An 18051-nucleotide genomic window follows, 5' to 3' on the forward strand; every position below is an offset into this window, starting at 1 on the left:
AAATACTAATATTTTCTAACACCCCCCATCAAACTTATGGCGGTAAACTACATGAGTTTACCAACAAGCAGATGCGGATGCAAGCTCCATTATGCTAATTTCTGATGCCAATTCCAATATGAAATTCCATCAGTGCAAGTGCAAGTGCAAGTTTCCAATGCCAATGCCAATGTAAGATTCCATACCAGTGCCAGTGCAACATTGTTAGTGCAAGATAAATACCAATGCTAGTGCAAACCTTCCCAATGCCAATTGCGAACTTCCGAACAAACCAACAAAAAATCTAGTTCACCATGTACTCAATGTCACTTTAGTGGTCACCAGTCCAAACACTCGAGCGATCGTCACAATGAGCAACAAAAGGCTTCCCAATCCAAGCTAAATAACCACCTCCTCAAGTCACCCATGTCGGCCTTAAAAACAACCAAGGCACCAATATTAAACAACTAAACCACCAATATTTCTTTCATGCCCCGTTTGGGCCTTTCAAAAACAAACAAGCCTCTGAAAAATAAACAGAGTGACCAAGAAGAACAAAGGGAACAGACTGAAGTGGAAGCGTAAGCCTAATCGAGACCAAAACTAAATCAAAAAACAACAAAACAACAAAACAAACTGATACCATACAACATCGTAACTAACTTGTTTTTTAAACTAAATTACAAACTATATTTACAGAAAACTAAACCTAAGAAACCCTAACTCGGATAGGCGCCAAATCCTAAATTAACAAGCAAAACCCAAATACTAAAATAAACCTAAATACTAATATTTTCTAACATAAACTTCATTTCATTTATATAATAACATGTGGTATATAATTCTGTATTCCGAGCATACTGAAGAGGGAACACTAAAAATGAGGCAAATTTTATTGAAAGGAATAGAGATAGTTGCAGAGAGATGGTAAACAAAGAAGAGAATTTTCATTTTACTTTTTTGCTTTGGCCCTTGGATGTCATTTTAAAAGAGGGTAAAATTGGTTTCAGAATTTTTATTAAAAACTGGATTGGGAGTGTTTATCAGCACTCGTTTTTAATTGTTAATGGTTAACCATGGTTATCTTATGGGTGGTGGGTTGTATGCACCAAAGTTTAAGCCGGACAGCAAAAATGCACCAGTTTGACTTTTGAGGCCTCTTAATTGAAATCCAAGTGGCTTTGGGCCGGATTTGGTAAGTTTTGTTCTTCTTGATTGGGGAGGGTCCATGGAAGAAAAAGAACTTCTAATGAGATTGGGCTGGTATTTACGTTGCAATCCTCAAATCAAAATGGGTAACTCGAAAATGGTGTTTCTCTCCCGCACATTATTTTTTACAAGTGGGCGTTTGAGATTTCCAAATGAGAGTTCTCTATTTTGATTAGAAGTGTTTTTCAGAAAGATTAGATCAGAAACAATGTTTTCAATTTCGTTCCAAAATTTAGCAATCGGATCGAAGTGGATCACAATTTTTAAAATCAGAAATTTTGGAATCAGAATAATCTAAAAAAAAAATTTGTATCAGAATAAGTTCAGAAGACTTTGAAAAAATAAAAATCGAATATTCAGAATTTTAGAATATCTAATACATTTCAATTTCCATTCCAAGTTTTTTTAAAATATTCAAATTCAAAATTTTCAGGTTTCGATTAAAAAAATTTACAATTAAAATAAAAAACAACATTGCAATTTGTACCTCTAATTCCAATCCAATTATATGTACTAAACGAACCTTAAACGTTTTTTCCCTTCCCATTTTTCGAGAGGTTTAAAATAATAAATGAGACTACTTAGTACTGCGGTCTAGTAATATTTATATTCACTTGTAAGTAAGAGGTTTTAGGTTCAATTATCACGAAAGGCGAATTTGAACCACATTACTGCTAGCTCATTGTGAGGCTGAGCTCACCCTCTCCCTTAGTGTAAATCATATCGTTTGTTCAAAAAAAATAATGATAAATAAGAGATGAGGCAAATTTCGCAAACTTATAGGAGTTTGGGGGTAGAGGGCGAAAATTTAGGTGCAATAAGAGGAAATATAGGAAAACATTAGGAATATCACATATTTGAATTAGGAAAAATTACACGTAGAGTATATTTTTAATACTTAATTTTATATTGAGATAACCCTTTTTAAATATTTCAAGGGGAGACAAAAATAATAATAAATGTGAAAGATGACATCATTTGCTTTTTTTTTTCTCTGGAGTTTAACTTACGAAAATACCCTTTATTTTTTGTATCTTTTCACACTTATCTCTCCAACATTGAAGTTGTTTGTGCCACCTAGGCGCCTTATTTCTCAGGATTCAAACTTCAAAGAGATGATGTGGTATGTGGAGGTTGGGCATCTACACCTTTTTGCCTCAAGAATGAGCTTCTCATCATTAGTTGAGGTTGACTAATATAAAAGCTAAAACAATTATATTTACACTTGGGAAGGAGACTTTAGAAAACCTAACTCAAATTTATTTGTTTCATCAGGTACATCAAATATGTCCTCAAACTTTTTTAAATGATAAAAAAAAATTAATCCAAGTGAACAAAAGACCAAATTACAAAACAAGCGTCAATCTTATATCATTATACATTTGGACATCATTCAATTAACTCACAAAGGACTAAACACATGATAGAGCCTACACAAGAGAAATTAAATTAATACACAGCGATTAATTTAATTTTAAGGAGAATGTTACTTAACTTTGAAATTAATTTGATTGATAAAAAGGTAAATTATTTGGAACTTACAAGCATCGAGTAAAAATCAATCTAAACTAACCTAACCCAACACAAACTAGGCTGCACCATTTACTAATTCTTCTAAAACTACACAAACTGATTGTATTAAAAAATATATAAAACTGATTCAATTTCGTGCTCCACGATGCTCTTGATTCTTCCGTACCCCTCACCTCCCTCACATGAGTAAGAAAGTTACATATATTTTTTTAAAGTATTAAAGTCAATTAAGTTGCATAATTTTTTTTTTTAAAAAAAAAGCAAAAAAGTATACAAAACTGATTTTACATGTATTTGAAATTGATTATGCAAAAATGGTCGAAAACAGTTTGAACTGATTATGCAAAAATGGTCAAGAACGGGTTAAATTGATTCTGCAAAAATGGTCAAAGAAGGGTTGAACTGATCTTGTAAAAATGGTCGAGGACGGATTGAACTAATTCTACAAAAATGGTCGAAGATGGATTAAACTGATTCTGCAAATAGTCGAGGACTGGTTGAATTGATTCTGCAAGAAAGACGAGATGAACTGATTCTACAAAAATGATCGAGAACATGTTGAACTGATTCTGCAAATGGTTGATGATGAGTTGAACTGATTCTGCAAAAATGATCAAAGACGGGTTAAACTAATTTTGCAAAAATGGTCGAGGACGGATTGAATTGATTTTGCAAAAATTGTCGAGGACGGGTTAAACTGATTCTGCAAAAATAGTCAAAGACAAGTTGAACTGATTCTACAAAAATTGTCGAAAACGGGTTGAACTGATTCTGCAAAAATGATCCAGGACTGATTGAACTGATTATAGTAATAAATGATACAATACATATAGTTTCAAAACTTGTTCTGCATCAATAGTCGAGGATTGGTGAGCTTATGGCACATATTAATATTGTTAGAGTTGTGAGAGCTGAGTTCTATTAAAAGCCTAAAATCTTAGGGGTATGGTTGGTAGTTTAAAACATTGTTTTCATGTTTTTGGGTTGGACTTTAATTATTTTTATACTTTTATCTCTGCTTGACATGTTTAAAACTAATAGAATTCCTTGAAATATAGTAAAAATTGTTGTCGCTATATATAAAGCTCCCTTTGAATTACATTAGTGTATCATTTGAAATATTTTTTAATGAAACACGAAAATTTTCCAAAAAAAACTACTATGTAGTTCGTTCGACTTTATTCACGACACCGTTTTATGTGATTCAAAAATATAATGTGTATATAGCACTATCTATTTTTATCTCATACATATTTATTAATTTTTTATCGTTGTTATTGTCCAAATCATTCGATTTAAAATTCAAAAATTAAAAATAATGGATAAAAAGTAAAAATAAGCCCACCACCTATATTCTCTCTCATCTGAAACCCCACCCGCTCCGCCCGCGCGAATCTTTGGTCCACCCGACAAAGGCAAAAACCGGATCAAACAGAAAGGGAAGGGAAAGGAAAATTCGATATGGCGTGAAAAGTCCGCGTAGCGCGTACACAGGAAAAACCACACGCCAACGTCGACGCGGCAAAAATCCGATTGCAAATCTCCCAACAAAAACCCAAAGCCCCTTGCCTCTCCCTCTCCTCTGTTCCATTTGCATACTCGCCTACTCGCAATTTCAACAAACGCACACCTCCGAATTCCAATTCACTTGCTTTGTTTTGTTGATCTCCGCAATCTCCAATCTCCAATGGAGAATTCTCAGGCCCACGCGTTAGGGCTCACAGATCGCCGGCCGGCCGCTCTCGGAGACTTCCGAGTCCTTCCTGACGACCTCATCTGCGACATCCTGGAATACCTCCCTCCTCGCGACGTCGCTCGCCTCGCTTGCGTTAGCAGGTTCCCGTTTGAATTTTGAATTTTGGAATTTTGATGTGCATTTGGATGTGAAATGTTTCTGTTCTGATTTCAAGTTAGCGTTTTGGTCTTTGATTTTAGTTTAATCGAATTTTATTGGATTTTTTTCTGCGATTTGGAATTTGCAGTGTGATGTACATACTATGCAATGAAGAGCCACTTTGGATGAGTTTATGCCTCAGCAAAGTAAATGGTCCGCTCCAGTATAAAGGCTCGTGGAAGAAGACGGCACTTGATTTGTATGGATCGGAGTTTGTGCTGTGCTTGTCTATTAACTGTGCATTGTTTTTTATCGGAATTTGAGTGAGTTATTGTATTTTTGGATGCAGGGAGCATGTACCATATGAATGCGACGAGGCTGGCAGAAAACCACTTTATTTTGATGGTAATGGATGTCGTGTCTTTCGAGTACAAGTCCCCTTTTATTCTCTGCTATTGAAAATCTTCTCTAGATGAACTCTTTTATAATTTCCCGCTGATGGTTTTGGTCATTTCGTATCCACTTTATGCAGGATTCAACTCATTGTTCTTGTACAGAAGATTATACAGGTGCTATACCACATTGGATGCTTTTTCTTTTGACGATGGGAATGTGGAAAGGAAGAAAGACCTCAATTTGGAAGACTTTTCTTGTGACTATGATGGAAAGAAACCGGTACAGTGATGAATAATGATGATTCACTTTTGAATCATAATTTAATAGTTATATTTTCTTCCCATTGATTATATGCAGACGCAGTGTTCTGTTAAGTTTTAGATTTGAGAAAGGAGGATGCTCTTTCACATGACCCCCTTGGATGCACCATACCCAAATGCGTACTGAGTTTTTAGAAATGAAAGGAGAAATAGTTTCTTTCTATTTAAAAAAAAAAAAAAAATTCTATTCATGTTGGCCACTGCACATTAAAACTTTGCCCCACCATTCTACCCCTACTGCTAATTCTATTCTACCATATCATACCCTCCATTACCATCCCCTCGGCATCATCACTAGCATGTGTACGACATTAACCCCTATCTATAACCGACCACATTACCACCATCATTACCATAATACCGTTTCCACACTACACTGGATATTCACTACCACAGCCTGCCATGTCTGTTAGCAAAGGAACCAATAAACCCCTTAAACCTAAATCACCAGCACCTCTATGCCTGCTTTGGCCATGCTTCTATTTTCACAGCTTAAAAATATCCACTCTCCCCCAATACCCTAAATTTTCACAGCTTATTCTTGATGGTCTTGTACTATTGAGAATTTTGAGTTGCAAATCGGTAATCAAGATTAGTATGCTGTTTTTTCTACACATTGGTTGTTTGTGTTATTCACATAGGTCACTGCCAAAATTTATCAGGTTTTGCTTACTGGATTAGCTGATGCTTGGCCTGCAAGGCATACATGGACATTTGACCAGTTATTGCAGAAATATGGAGATACAGCTTTCAAAATTTCTCAAAGGAGTGCTCGCAAAGTCTCAATGAAATTCAAGGATTATGTTTCATACTTGAAAATTCAACATGATGAGGATCCCCTATATATTTTTGACCACAAGGTGCTCAATGGTTGTGTGTGTCTGTTTTGAATAAATTTTTGGATAATTTTGTTTTCTTTTTTTGTGACCTGTAATGTAACTTTTTAAAGCAGTTTGGAGAGGTTGCACCTGCCTTGTTGAAAGATTACTGTGTGCCTTGTCTATTTCAAGAGGACTTTTTTGATGTTTTAGATGGAGACAAGCGACCACCATTTAGGTGGCTCATTATTGGGCCACAGAGGTCTGGTGCCTCCTGGCATGTTGATCCAGCCCTGACCAGTGCCTGGAATACGCTACTAGTTGGCCGTAAGAGGTAAAATTCGACTTTGTTCTCAAAAGCTCATGCATTTAAGGGCTAGTTTGGTATTGTTGTGCTTTGAAAAAAAATGTTTTTGTTGTGCTGTGAGAATAAGCAGCTGTGAAATAAAGCAGCAAAGTGTTTGGTAAACTTTTTTGTAAAAGTGCTTTTGGAAAAAAAAACAGTATTATAGTATTTGGTAAACTTTTATGTAAAATAGTTGTGACTGTGTGAAATGACCAAAAAAGGTATAATACTAGATGCGTCATTAATTTAATTTTCTTAACAAATAAGGGTGAATTACTAAATATACTTTATTTTTAAAAGAAAAATATTTATAAACTTTATCTTAAACATATAATCCAACGTTTAACAAGAAATCATAATCCAACATTTATGCTGCTTCACGTTTTTAGCTTTTTTTCACCCAAAACTGTGAAAATAAGTTGTTTTTAAGTGTTTACCAAACACCATTTTGAGCTCAACTTTTTTTTATATCCACTTTTTATAAAAGCACCTCAGTACCAAACCAATACTAAGAATATGGTATCGTTACAGCTTATGTTGTGCTAGTTGGGGGACCTGGGTTTAATAATACTGTTCCATTTTGTGTACTTACTGCATTTGTTCTACTTCTTCCCTGTTCAAGTTCCTCCATTAGTCCAAAACTGTTTCTAAATTTATACCAATTACAGAGTCTCTTTGTTGCTTTTTATTTTGTCCAGGTTGAATTTGACTTAATGATATTCTTTTTTGTTGTTTTCCAACTCCTCCCAAGTTCTACTCACTCTTACAGTTAATGGATAGGATAGGTCATGATCTTATACCTAAAGCATGAGGATATTCTAACTAAACAAGACTTGAGAATATCATCAACATATTTATTTAATGCATTCCATAAACCACATTGTTTCTGTCCCCATGGTTATTACACCATATATCATTCCCCTTTTGTCAAATTGACCGAGTATTGTTTTTCTCTTCTATTCTTTTCTTTTTCTTTTTTGCCCTTTTTGAATTAAAAATAACTGAGGTCAAGTTTGCATTTTGTTGAAGGTGGGCCCTGTATCCACCAGGAAGAGTACCACTAGGTGTCACGGTACATGTAAACGAAGAAGATGGTGATGTCAATATCGAAACTCCATCTTCACTGCAGGTATTTTATTCAGATATTCTAATCCTCTGTGATTTTTCATATTTTCTTTTGTGGTTTTAAAGTTTGCTGTTATTGGTTCTTTTTTTTTTTTTTTTTTTTTTTTTTGTGTGTTTCAGTGGTGGCTAGATTTTTATCCACTTCTTGCTGATAAAGACAAACCGATAGAGTGTACCCAACTTCCAGGGGAAACGATTTTCGTTCCAAGTGGATGGTGGCACTGTGTCTTAAATCTGGAACCAAGTATTGCCGTTACCCAGAACTTTGTAAATCCCAAAAATTTTGAATTTGTGTGTTTAGACATGGCACCTGGTTATCATCATAAGGGAGTTTGCCGTGCTGGATTACTTGCACATGCAGAAGGAAATTCAGATGATGCCACAAATAATAAAGATGATTCTGGTATCTCTGATCTGATTAGGAAAGTGAAAAGAGTCAGGACTCTCGAACCTGGAGAAAAAAAGAATGCTGATGTTGCTTCTAATGACCATGATTTACAACAAAGAATTTCCCAGGGGTTTTCTTATGACATAAATTTCTTAGCCATGTATCTAGATAAAGAGAGAGATCACTACAACTCTCCTTGGAGCTCTGGCAACTGCATAGGACAACGAGAAATGAGAGAATGGTTATTTAAGCTTTGGTTTGCAAAAACAGGAATGAGAGACTTAATCTGGAAGGTACTTCTACTTGTTAGCCTATTCTTCATGCTTTCCTTATTGACTTTTATACCAATTAATGAAGTGGTTGCTGGTATAATATATTTAAGAGTCCTAGAAGAAGATAACAAGATTTCTAAACGGGATTTAATTTATAAAGTGGTAGATCTTTTGCCAGTGACATCCATTCCCCTCCACAGTCCATAACTATCATGTTTGCTTGCACTTTTACATATATAGTAAACCACTTATTTCTTGCTGTGAATGTTAGGGAGCTTGTCTTGCATTAAATGCTGGGAGATGGTCTGAATGCCTGTCAGAAATTTGTGCATTCCATAATTTGCCTTATCCAGCAGAAGATGAGAAGCTTCCTGTTGGCATGGGTAGCAATCCTGTAAGTCAAGGTTTATTAAATTGGAAAGTTTCTGCATATCTGCTAATGTCTTCATTTGTGGAGTAAACATATTGCTCCTATACTACTGTTGTTTGTAGCCTGAAATCTTTGTACAATGTGCGAATGAGGAATCCATAATCGAATTACGTAGAGCTAGAATAACATATAATCTGACAAAAAGACCTAAACCCAAAAGAATGAACACTCATGAAGAATAATGATAAGGTCGTGAATACCCTTGAATTTGTTGGTCAACTAAGCTGTGGGTGAGCGGGGGTTCAGGATTGGATCACTAGCAAAGCTCAAATACCAAGCTCTGACCAAAGGAATTCTATTTTTCATAATCTCAAGTTTGAATTCTGACTTAACCCTTTGAAGCTGTCAGTTATTTTGTTGCCTCTTATATGAGAATATAACCAATGGCTAATCATGTCCTAACAGAAGAAATCAGTTAACAGTAGGCCTCAGAGCATATCAAAGTAGCTATGGAAACCACAGTACTGTATCTGTTACCTATAAGCATATTGTTAATGCGAATAATTTCACCTGGAACTTAAGCTGAGGGGATCATAGATTATGATAGATGACAAATCGTATTAGGGGAGGACCAAACTTTCTATTATTAATTTTCTCGATTCATTAGAGTCAAAGTTTTGGAGTTCATATAATTCTAGGGTATTAAAAAGGTCAGTCGTACCCAGTGCACAAGGCTCCCACTTTACGCAGGGTCTGAGAGAGGTGAATGTCGGCTAGCCTTTCCCCCATTTATGGAGAGGCTGCTCCCAAGTCTCGAACCCGAGACCTACCGCTCATGGGCGAAGGCACTTGCCATCGCACCAAGTGCGACCTCTATAATTCTAGGGTATTACATGGAAAAAAAAAATATGTGATGAGTATTAGGTAAATAGATGATTATGCCCAGCCTGGAGATTCTCTCCTTATACCTCTTAATCATTTCCTACAGGTTTATCTCTTGAGCGACTGCGTAGTCAAAATTTTTGTTGAAGAAGGGCTGGAAAGATCACTTTATGGTCTAGGCACAGAGGTACTATCTTTTAATTATTTTCTTGCAGCATTTTTTACATACATCTAACATTTTAGTACGCCATTGCAGCTAGAGTTTTACAATCTCCTATGCAAAGTCAACTCCCCTCTGAAGAATCACATGCCTGATGTTTTGGAAAGTGGGATCATTTATCTTGAGAATGGAATTTACAGAATTGTACCATGGGATGCCAAAACAGTTCCTGATGTGATTGCCAGATGCAATCTTATTCCTGAGAAGTTAAATGCAGATGTTTGTCCTTTTGGCGTATGGAGCAAGAAACAGTTTAATTACAGAAGGGCCGGGATGCCAACAAATGAAACCATCGGCTCACCTGAATGCAGAAGAATATGGCCATATCTTATAACAAAACGATGCAAAGGAAAAATATATGCAGAGCTGTAAGTGAAGTTAGTGTATAAGTTCCTTCTTGTAGTTCAATTGCTGCTCAAGAATTTGCATTTCTGATATGTTAGAGGATACATTAGCATAGCTCTTTAATTGGTCTTGTTTTGTTTTCGCAGAAGAGATACGATTTCATTGGAAGACGCACTGAACTTAGCATCCTTTCTGGGAGAGCAGCTCCGCAACCTCCATCTCTTGCCTCAGCCACCTCTAAGCATCTCAACTTTCTCAGATATTAAACCAGAAATAGATATGCCTTTAACTAATGGTTGTATGGAGGCTGTTCAGGATAAATCAGAAGTTCCAGCTGAATGGAATATTTTCATCAGAACTCTAATCAGGAAGAAGAAGGATGTCTCAAGTCGCTTGAGTAAATGGTATTTTTATGCCTATCACAAGATGGGTTTTACTTTTCAGAACTTGTTTAATTTACTGTACTGATAATATTCTACTCCACCTTTTTTATGGTGCCTGTTGATGATATACTACTCCATACATGAATGCTGTGTTTATGACAGAAAAATTGTTTCGGACAGTAGCATCTATATATTACCAAAGATCTCTTGCAACATAGTACATCATAGTAAACTGAAAAATGAATATTAACTTCTGACCTTCAGTGGAAGGTATCTGTGGTGAACTCAAAATGCGATTGGAGAACTAGTAGAAATAAAAAGACACCATTCTTAACAGGTGTGATTGTTGTAGATGCTAGGTCTTGTCAATTAGTTCTGATAGCATACTATAACTTAGATTTTCAATTCCTAGCTTTAGTAAATCAGTTGCAGGTGTTGACTGTCATATTGTCATTGTAATGGTGACATGGTTGGTTACTTTGATGGATGGTCCAGAAAAGGTTGACTGGCTGGATTATCCCAAAAGTTAGGGACATTATTAGATATTCAAGGTGAAGGTATTGAGTTGGTGATTATCAATAGCCTGAGTAAGCGCTTGGTGTTTCAATCAAATCTTTCACTTTCAGACTTAGTTGAAAGTACTGTGCTAAAGCACATTGTTTTCCTATGCATATGGTTCATCCAGATTTATATATCTTACACATGCCACACATGTTCTTTGTTTCCTGTTTTTGCATGTTTCATTGTATGTATTTTTGGGCATTAGCAGGTATAGGTTTGATGTCTTGTGATGTTCCAGAACTGGGTTTTACTGACCGATTTTATTGAATCTATTGTTCTTCAGTACATGTAGTGGTGGTCAAATGTATTTATTAGTGTAATCTGAGCTCCTATGTTTTAAAACATAGTACGAGATTATCTAACTGGGACAGCTCTTAAGTATCTGGGTTTCAATATGCAGGGGAGATCCAATTCCTACCACACTGATCGAGAAAGTCGATGAATACTTACCAGATGATTTGGCCAAGTTGCTTCACATATTCGAGGTTTTTACCCCATCCCAATCTGTCATAAACATGGCAAGATTGGTTTCTCAATTATAATAATTTAATGTAGATCACTCTCTTTCAAAACCATACATATGCTTGGTCTTATTTGACCATATACGGTTTCAGGATGAAAATGGCTTAAACAAGGTGGGTAAACTTTGTTCCTGGATACACTCAGATATCATGGATGATAATATTCACATGGAACCATGTGGTGCTAATTCTTGCCTGATTGAGAACACCAAAGACAATGGCCTGGTAACCAATGGTTCAGTGAATGGAAATGGCATCAGTGCAGGGACTAAATCATGGCGTCCTAGCCACATTCTTGATTTCAGTGATCTTTCTATAGGTTGGTATTTATTTGTATTAGTGTTCAATGTGTTGTTCTGTACTTGCTTCTTTGCATGACTTAAATTATATGTTATTTCTTTTTATCTTTTCCCTGGTTAATCTTTTTTCCACTGCATTCTTTACTATGCAGAGATGCTGGCAATTTTTACCATGTGCATAGTTATCCTTGTTAATGATCGTCATAACGTATATTTATAAAGTATTATATAGTTAATACATATCTTTAATTGGATTAAGTCTTCATATCGAATCACATTCCAACATCGCTCGGTTGGCTTTGTAATATGATGTTTTGGCTTGTACGTACTGTTTTCAAACTGATTCTTTTATTGCTTTCGCAGGTGACCCCATTTATGATATAATACCCATATACTTGGATGTATTTAGAGGTGATACACGTCTCCTTAAGCAACTTTTAGAAAGTTATAAACTTCCTTTAGTGAGTGCAGAATCACAGAATAAGTCTGTTAAGGGTGGAGACAAGTTTGGACAGCTTTCCTACCACGCAATGTAAGTAACGATCCTTGTATATGCTGCTTTATCAATTTAGTTGGAAACTTACCATTTAATGCTCTTAATGTACTATAGAAGAATTTAGGCGTTTTCTATTGTATTCATTTATCCGTGTGTTATCCAAACTATTAGCAAACTTAAGCAAAAGGTGTGTAAGGAGGTTGCAGTGACTTAGATGTAAAGCCAGTTGACAATGCCATGAGTTTTGAAATTCTGCTAGGTAATACATCTAATAAAGAGCCAAACCGATACTCAATCGTGTCACTCTGGTCTTGGTGCTTGAGATGGGTCTTGGCTCTTGACATGGGAAGGATTCTAGAATCTAGAACAAGTATATCCTTTGTTTCAATAGGAAAATTACAAAATTCTAATATCTCTTCATGTCTGTATCAGTATCGTCAGTTTGTCATGTTTGAAGCTTGCATCAATGTGTTTGGTGCAAACTGTTCCCCGAAAAATGAGAGTTGGATTTGTTTTGGATGATTTTGTGTGTAGGTGCTACTGTATGCTGCATGACGAGAATGTATTGGGAGCCATTTTTAGTATCTGGGACGAACTCAAGACGGCGAAAACATGGGAAGAAGTTGAGCAAGTAGTGTGGGGAGAGTTGAATAATTACAAGGGGTTTCCCTTGGATCCTAAAATATAACACTTTTGGGAGTAGAATAGACATGATTTATCCGTACCAAGATCATTGATTGCAGCACTGTCTGCTGCTAACTTGTTTTATCGCTTGATAAGGTCCAAAGAATGTGTGCAATCATGATATCAATGAAGCAGAAGCCAATTATATGCTCTACTAAAATAGGAGTTTCATGGTTACTTTGCTGTATCTCACGTGATTTATTTCCCTTCTTCCTTTGTCGAACATAATAATTCTTACATTCATGTCAATCGGTGTAGAAATAATCAAAACATAGGATTAGATTGGAATGGATAAGCTACTATTTTCAAGGTATTTTGAAAGAAGAAATGAATTTCTTTTTTATCAACTTGGAGGTAAGAAATGGACTACTCAAGAAAAGTTATCTTTTGGTACCAATTTGCCATCGTCAAGAGTGTGACGACCCCTTAATAAATCATAAATGATACCGTCATGTATTTGTATTGGGTTTTCATTTTGTTGGAGGGCATTGTTCTTGCTTGCTTGGTATGATGAGATGCGCTATTAAACATGCCAGGCGGTACTCGGGTTGATAAGTACTTAAACAAGCAAAAGACCAGAGAAGAGAAGATTTAATTCCTACAACTAGGATTTGGGCAGTTTGTGCATCGACGTAAGGAACAATTTGGCGTATAGAGTAACAAAACGATGCAAACCAAGGGAATATATGTGCAGTGTTGTAAGTTTGACCAATGTCGAGGCGACTCTGTTGGTAATGAGTTTGACACCTTATTGTGATTGTGCCCAAACCTAGTTGGATGATTTTTATTTCAACTGATTTATGTTAAGAGTACGTTTACTTGTAAGAAATGGAGTGAGAAGAAATGGGTATCATTCCAATTCACGTGTTTACTAAAAACCTAAGAAATAAAAAAAATAAAAAAATAAAAAAATAAAATAATGGAGTGGGTGGGTGGGTTGGGCAAGGTATTGGCTTTTTTCCCATATCCTCGTGCCATGTAAGTAAACATGCCGTTGCTTGTTAATGCTGAAACTCTCATTCATGTTAACGCTAAACAAGAGGAGGTGCTCACGCCTTTACTTGGAGTTGGGGGGGAACTCATGCGCTCCAGAAGAGAAATTGCCACGAAAAAGCTCGGTTTGAGGGTTTTTCTCCTCTGGGGCGTGTTGCCACCAGGGGTTCGGGAGATTGATCGGAATCGGACCCTAGTTACTTCTGAAACCGAATTAGATGCACGGCAGAAGCTGCTACAGATCAGCGAGGACGAAGGTAAAGCCAACAGCATCAAATGAAGTTGTTGCCGTAGACATGGTGTACAAGGGACGTTGGTTGGCGAAACAGCTGCAGATGCTGGAAAAGATATCGGAGTTGGGATGGAGGAGTGATAACACAAGCGTGGATAGAGATGCTCTGTTGTACAGAACACAGCGGATGGAACAGCCGCGCCCACCGGCTCGGGCTGGAGGGAGAGCTTCTTACTTGTATCCAAATTCTAAAACCGAAACTGTGCTAACGGCTAGGGAAACCCAGACATAATTACATAGAAAACCAAAGGGAAAGTAGCAAATTATTAATGCTCTTGAATAAAAAGCTCCAAAATATTAATAAAACGGGAAAGTTTCATAGTGAAAATTCCAATAACCTCAACAGCAATAAAGCAAACACTTTAAGCAGTCATCAAGTAGCACAAAAACTGGAAAAAAAAATACTAAGACAACGCAGTAACATCCATTTCTTACTTTTAACCAAAATTAGATCACTCGAGCACGGATCTATGCTGCAACGGATGGCTTTGAAGCTGCGGACAGCCTGGACCTCTTCTTGGCTAAGCTTTCACTTCGCCGATCCCTCTGCTCCTTCAACCTTGATGCAAGGAGCTTCTGGTACTCAGCAGCCTCAGACTTGGCCTTTGCAACCCTCTTCTTCTTGTCAGCAATTCTAGCTCTCTTCCTTTGCAGAGTCAACGGGGTGACCAATCTCTGGATCTTGGGAGCCTTGCTGACTTCCTTGCCTGCAAAACCAAATAAGGTCACCAAGCTTAGAAATTGAAAGAACCATCAAACCGAACATACAACATTTTAAAATATACGGAATGCATATGAATCCAACACTCCAAAGGCACAAAATTTAAGCACTAAAAAAAGTAAAACGAGAAACGATTTAATTACATCATGCCATAAGTATATTTTTTATAATATGAAACTTGCCCAGCAATCCTTTTCTAACAAACAAAGGCAAGTCCACCAATTTATCAAGCTAAAGACACAAAGGCATGCTTTCCTATAACAATGATATGACCAGTTTGTCCACCACACAGAAGGGCAACAACTAAAAAACCTTACCCTTTTTGTTTGTGAATGTTCTACGGTATGTGTTGACATACTTGCGAACATCATCCTCCTTTGAGAGATTGAAGAGTTTACGGATCTTAGATGCCCTCTTGGGTCCTCTCATCCTAGGCTTCTCAGTGTCAGTCAATCCAGGGAGGTCATTGTCACCCTTTTTCACAATCACCAAGTTCAAAACAGAGAGATCGGGGCTGACAATGCACCCACGAACAGACTTCCTCCTCCTCTCACCGTTTCTCCTTCCATAACCACGGAAGCAAGGAGTGCCTGTCCAAATACATTTACCAGGTTAGTTAAAATGAAGACAAGCTTCTGGGGAATTTATTCATGAATGGAACAAAATACTGATATAAAGCATGAGTTTAAAACAACCTCTGTGTAGCAAGAGGCGAACACGGCCAGGGGTCAACACTCCCTGCTTCATGGGGAAACCTTGCTTGTCGCAACCTCCCATGATCTTGAAAACATAGCCCTTAAATTCCTGTTGCACAGATAACACTCATTCGAAAAACTTGGAACCAAAGGAAGAAACAGATAAAAGACGCGTAAGAAAGGCAAGATTAATACCTCTCCAAGAGCATCTCCGCTAACCTCCTGGGAGATTCTCTTGTCAAAAAAGGCCCGCCTACACAATAGCAGAAGTAAATAAAATCAAACTATTTGCCCAATGAACTATCTAAACAACTGCTAGATTAAAACATACGAGCCGAAATCTAATTAAACTGTTTCTGGGAAAGAATCAGACATAAAATGCTAACATTCAAACCAAAGTTTAAAACAAGAGAGCTTAGCGTTCACAAAAAAAAAAAAAACAGATCTTACAAACAAATCTGAAATACAAAATGAATATTCAAGAATTAATCTAAACACAAAACAACTCAATAATCCAATTAAACATATCCAACAACTATCAGAAATGCAAAGAAAATACTCAAGGCATTGTAGCTACGAAAAAGGGACAACAGGAGCTACAGATAACTAAATCATGGCTAAAATTGCACAAAGTTGAAAAAGTTACAACATTTCACAAAAACCCAAATGAAAAATAAAAAAACGTACAGTTTGTGGTCATCGTCGATTTCGAGCTTCTTCTGGCACCCAGTGGTGGGGTTGGCGATGTTAAACTGCAAAGAAAATGCAGACAGGATTAGAAAACAGCGATAACAGAGAAGGAAGAGATAGATAGGGGGTGAGAGGGAGATGATGGGAGTTGGGCAGAGAGAGAAACCTTCATGTTTGGGTCTCAGGTTGCAGAGGCGGCCGCGACTGAGAGAGAATGAAGATTTGTGAAGCTATATCGTGCCCTCTCGCTCGCTCTAGGGTTTTTGATTGGCGAGTGATGGGGGCTTTTATATTCTGGGGTTGGGAGTTTAATGCGGACGCTGTTCCAAATTTTTGGATTGGGGCCCGAAAGCTGTGGTATATGGGCTTCGGCTAATGCGTCGGCTTTCCGCTCACTTGAATGTCAAAAGCCCAGCAGCCGATATTGTAATAGGTTGATTTTTTTCATAACAATACTAAAGGTTTTTTTTTTCTTTTAATACAACGACATTATTTACACCGTCACTAAATATTATGGGTTAGTGGTATTCATTTTTATTTGTAATTGAGAGGTCTTAGGTTCGATTGAACCAAATTATTGCTAGCCTATTGTGAGGCTAAGCTCACCCTCTCTCCCCTTAGTGTAGATAAATATCGTTTGTTCAAAACGACATTATTTACACTAAGTGATGGCTTACTAGGTTAAACCACATGATAGCCAACCAAACTAATTTGATAATTAACTCGCTCTACACGAGAATTAAACTTAAGACCTCTTACTTAAATTATCTCGAACGGAGAGTCAAATGGCTCATTATAATCTAGTTTTGACTCAATAGTGGGCTAAATAGAATCTTATAAAAATATTTTGAGCCGAATGGCTGGCCTGCCGTCCATATATGGCTCAGTTGGAGGCCCAAGCCAAAACAGTTCATTGGGCCCACCACATGTTGCTAGGTTTGAGTAAGCTGGGATGCTATAATTTAGTGTGCCGCATCCCACCCAACTCAGTTGAATGTTGCTGATATTCAGATATAATGGCAGCTCACGTCAGTTAGTCGTTGCCAGTAGAGTGGAGTATCAAATAGACTGTAATATTAAATGACAAGTTTAAAAAACAAAAATATATTGTAATCGAAATTCTATTCTTACCCTAAATTCTCAGCTTTTACAATGAAAACATGTTTTGCACATTTACAATTTGATCTAATTTTGTTGAACAACTTAACAATAATTCATCTTTTGTTACTCGTGTGGTGTTCGGGTTGACCATGTGACAAAACACCCAAAAACCAAACCACAATCACAAATGTTTATAGTGAAGCGATTGATGCATTCTCTTTTTTTTTTTTTTTTTTTTTTTTAAATTGACTTTTAGTAGCCTTTTTACAACCAACAATATCCTCTCCGGATCCTCCTTGTGAGGATTTCTAAGGATCTGTTAATCATGTTCGTTTATCGTACATTATGTAGTCAATTTTTATCAGGTACTGTTTACGTTTAATTTTAAATTAAAAAATTAAAAATGATTTCTGACCGCACGATGTACGATGAACGGACATGATTAACAGATTCTCGGGATCCTCACAAAAAGGATCTAGCGAGGATTCGATGACGCACCTCGACCTAAATCGAGGCATGTTTGCCTTCACGTGAAGATGATGTAGCTATGTGCCCTGTACATAAGTGAAGGTGATAAT

At 36.8% G+C, this 18051-nt stretch overlaps 2 protein-coding genes across 2 annotated transcripts; one reads left to right on the forward strand and one right to left on the reverse strand.

Annotated features, from left to right (window-relative positions):
- Window positions 1-4081: 4081 nt before the first annotated feature.
- Window positions 4082-13141, forward strand: LOC103448628 (lysine-specific demethylase JMJ21). The gene is made up of 16 exons (XM_008387892.4): window positions 4082-4557; window positions 4704-4814; window positions 4905-4960; window positions 5088-5230; window positions 5934-6131; window positions 6224-6423; window positions 7465-7564; window positions 7681-8241; window positions 8492-8614; window positions 9579-9659; window positions 9729-10060; window positions 10184-10441; window positions 11382-11466; window positions 11596-11821; window positions 12165-12333; window positions 12832-13141. Exons 1-16 carry the CDS (start codon window positions 4409-4411, stop codon window positions 12983-12985), a joined length of 2946 nt encoding a protein of 981 aa, XP_008386114.2. The 5' UTR covers window positions 4082-4408; the 3' UTR covers window positions 12986-13141.
- Window positions 13142-14580: 1439 nt separating this feature from the next.
- LOC103448627 (small ribosomal subunit protein eS6) lies at window positions 14581-16699 on the reverse strand. The gene is made up of 6 exons (XM_008387891.4): window positions 16539-16699; window positions 16370-16434; window positions 15878-15935; window positions 15683-15791; window positions 15305-15577; window positions 14581-14973 (listed from the first exon to the last, which is right to left on the reverse strand). Exons 1-6 carry the CDS (start codon window positions 16542-16544, stop codon window positions 14735-14737), a joined length of 750 nt encoding a protein of 249 aa, XP_008386113.1. The 5' UTR covers window positions 16545-16699; the 3' UTR covers window positions 14581-14734.
- Window positions 16700-18051: the final 1352 nt, after the last annotated feature.

Source organism: Malus domestica, chromosome 08, assembly GCF_042453785.1.
Source record: "Malus domestica chromosome 08, GDT2T_hap1".
NCBI classification, from domain to species: Eukaryota; Viridiplantae; Streptophyta; class Magnoliopsida; order Rosales; family Rosaceae; genus Malus; species Malus domestica.

What these genes read in the sequence shown, in the direction of transcription:
- LOC103448628 (XM_008387892.4), top strand. Translation starts at nt 4,409, where the DNA reads ATGGAGAATTCTCAGGCCCACGCGTTAGGGCTCACAGATCGCCGGCCG. An exon ending in AAGAAGACGGCACTTGATTT is followed by an intron (nt 4,815 to 4,904) that starts GTATGGATCGGA and finishes TTTTGGATGCAG; the next exon opens with GGAGCATGTACCATATGAAT. An exon ending in CTACTAGTTGGCCGTAAGAG is followed by an intron (nt 6,424 to 7,464) that starts GTAAAATTCGAC and finishes ATTTTGTTGAAG; the next exon opens with GTGGGCCCTGTATCCACCAG.
- LOC103448627 (XM_008387891.4), bottom strand. An exon ending in ATCGACGATGACCACAAACT is followed by an intron (nt 15,936 to 16,369) that starts GTACGTTTTTTT and finishes GCTATTGTGTAG; the next exon opens with GCGGGCCTTTTTTGACAAGA. An exon ending in AACATTCACAAACAAAAAGG is followed by an intron (nt 14,974 to 15,304) that starts GTAAGGTTTTTT and finishes TTGGTTTTGCAG; the next exon opens with GCAAGGAAGTCAGCAAGGCT.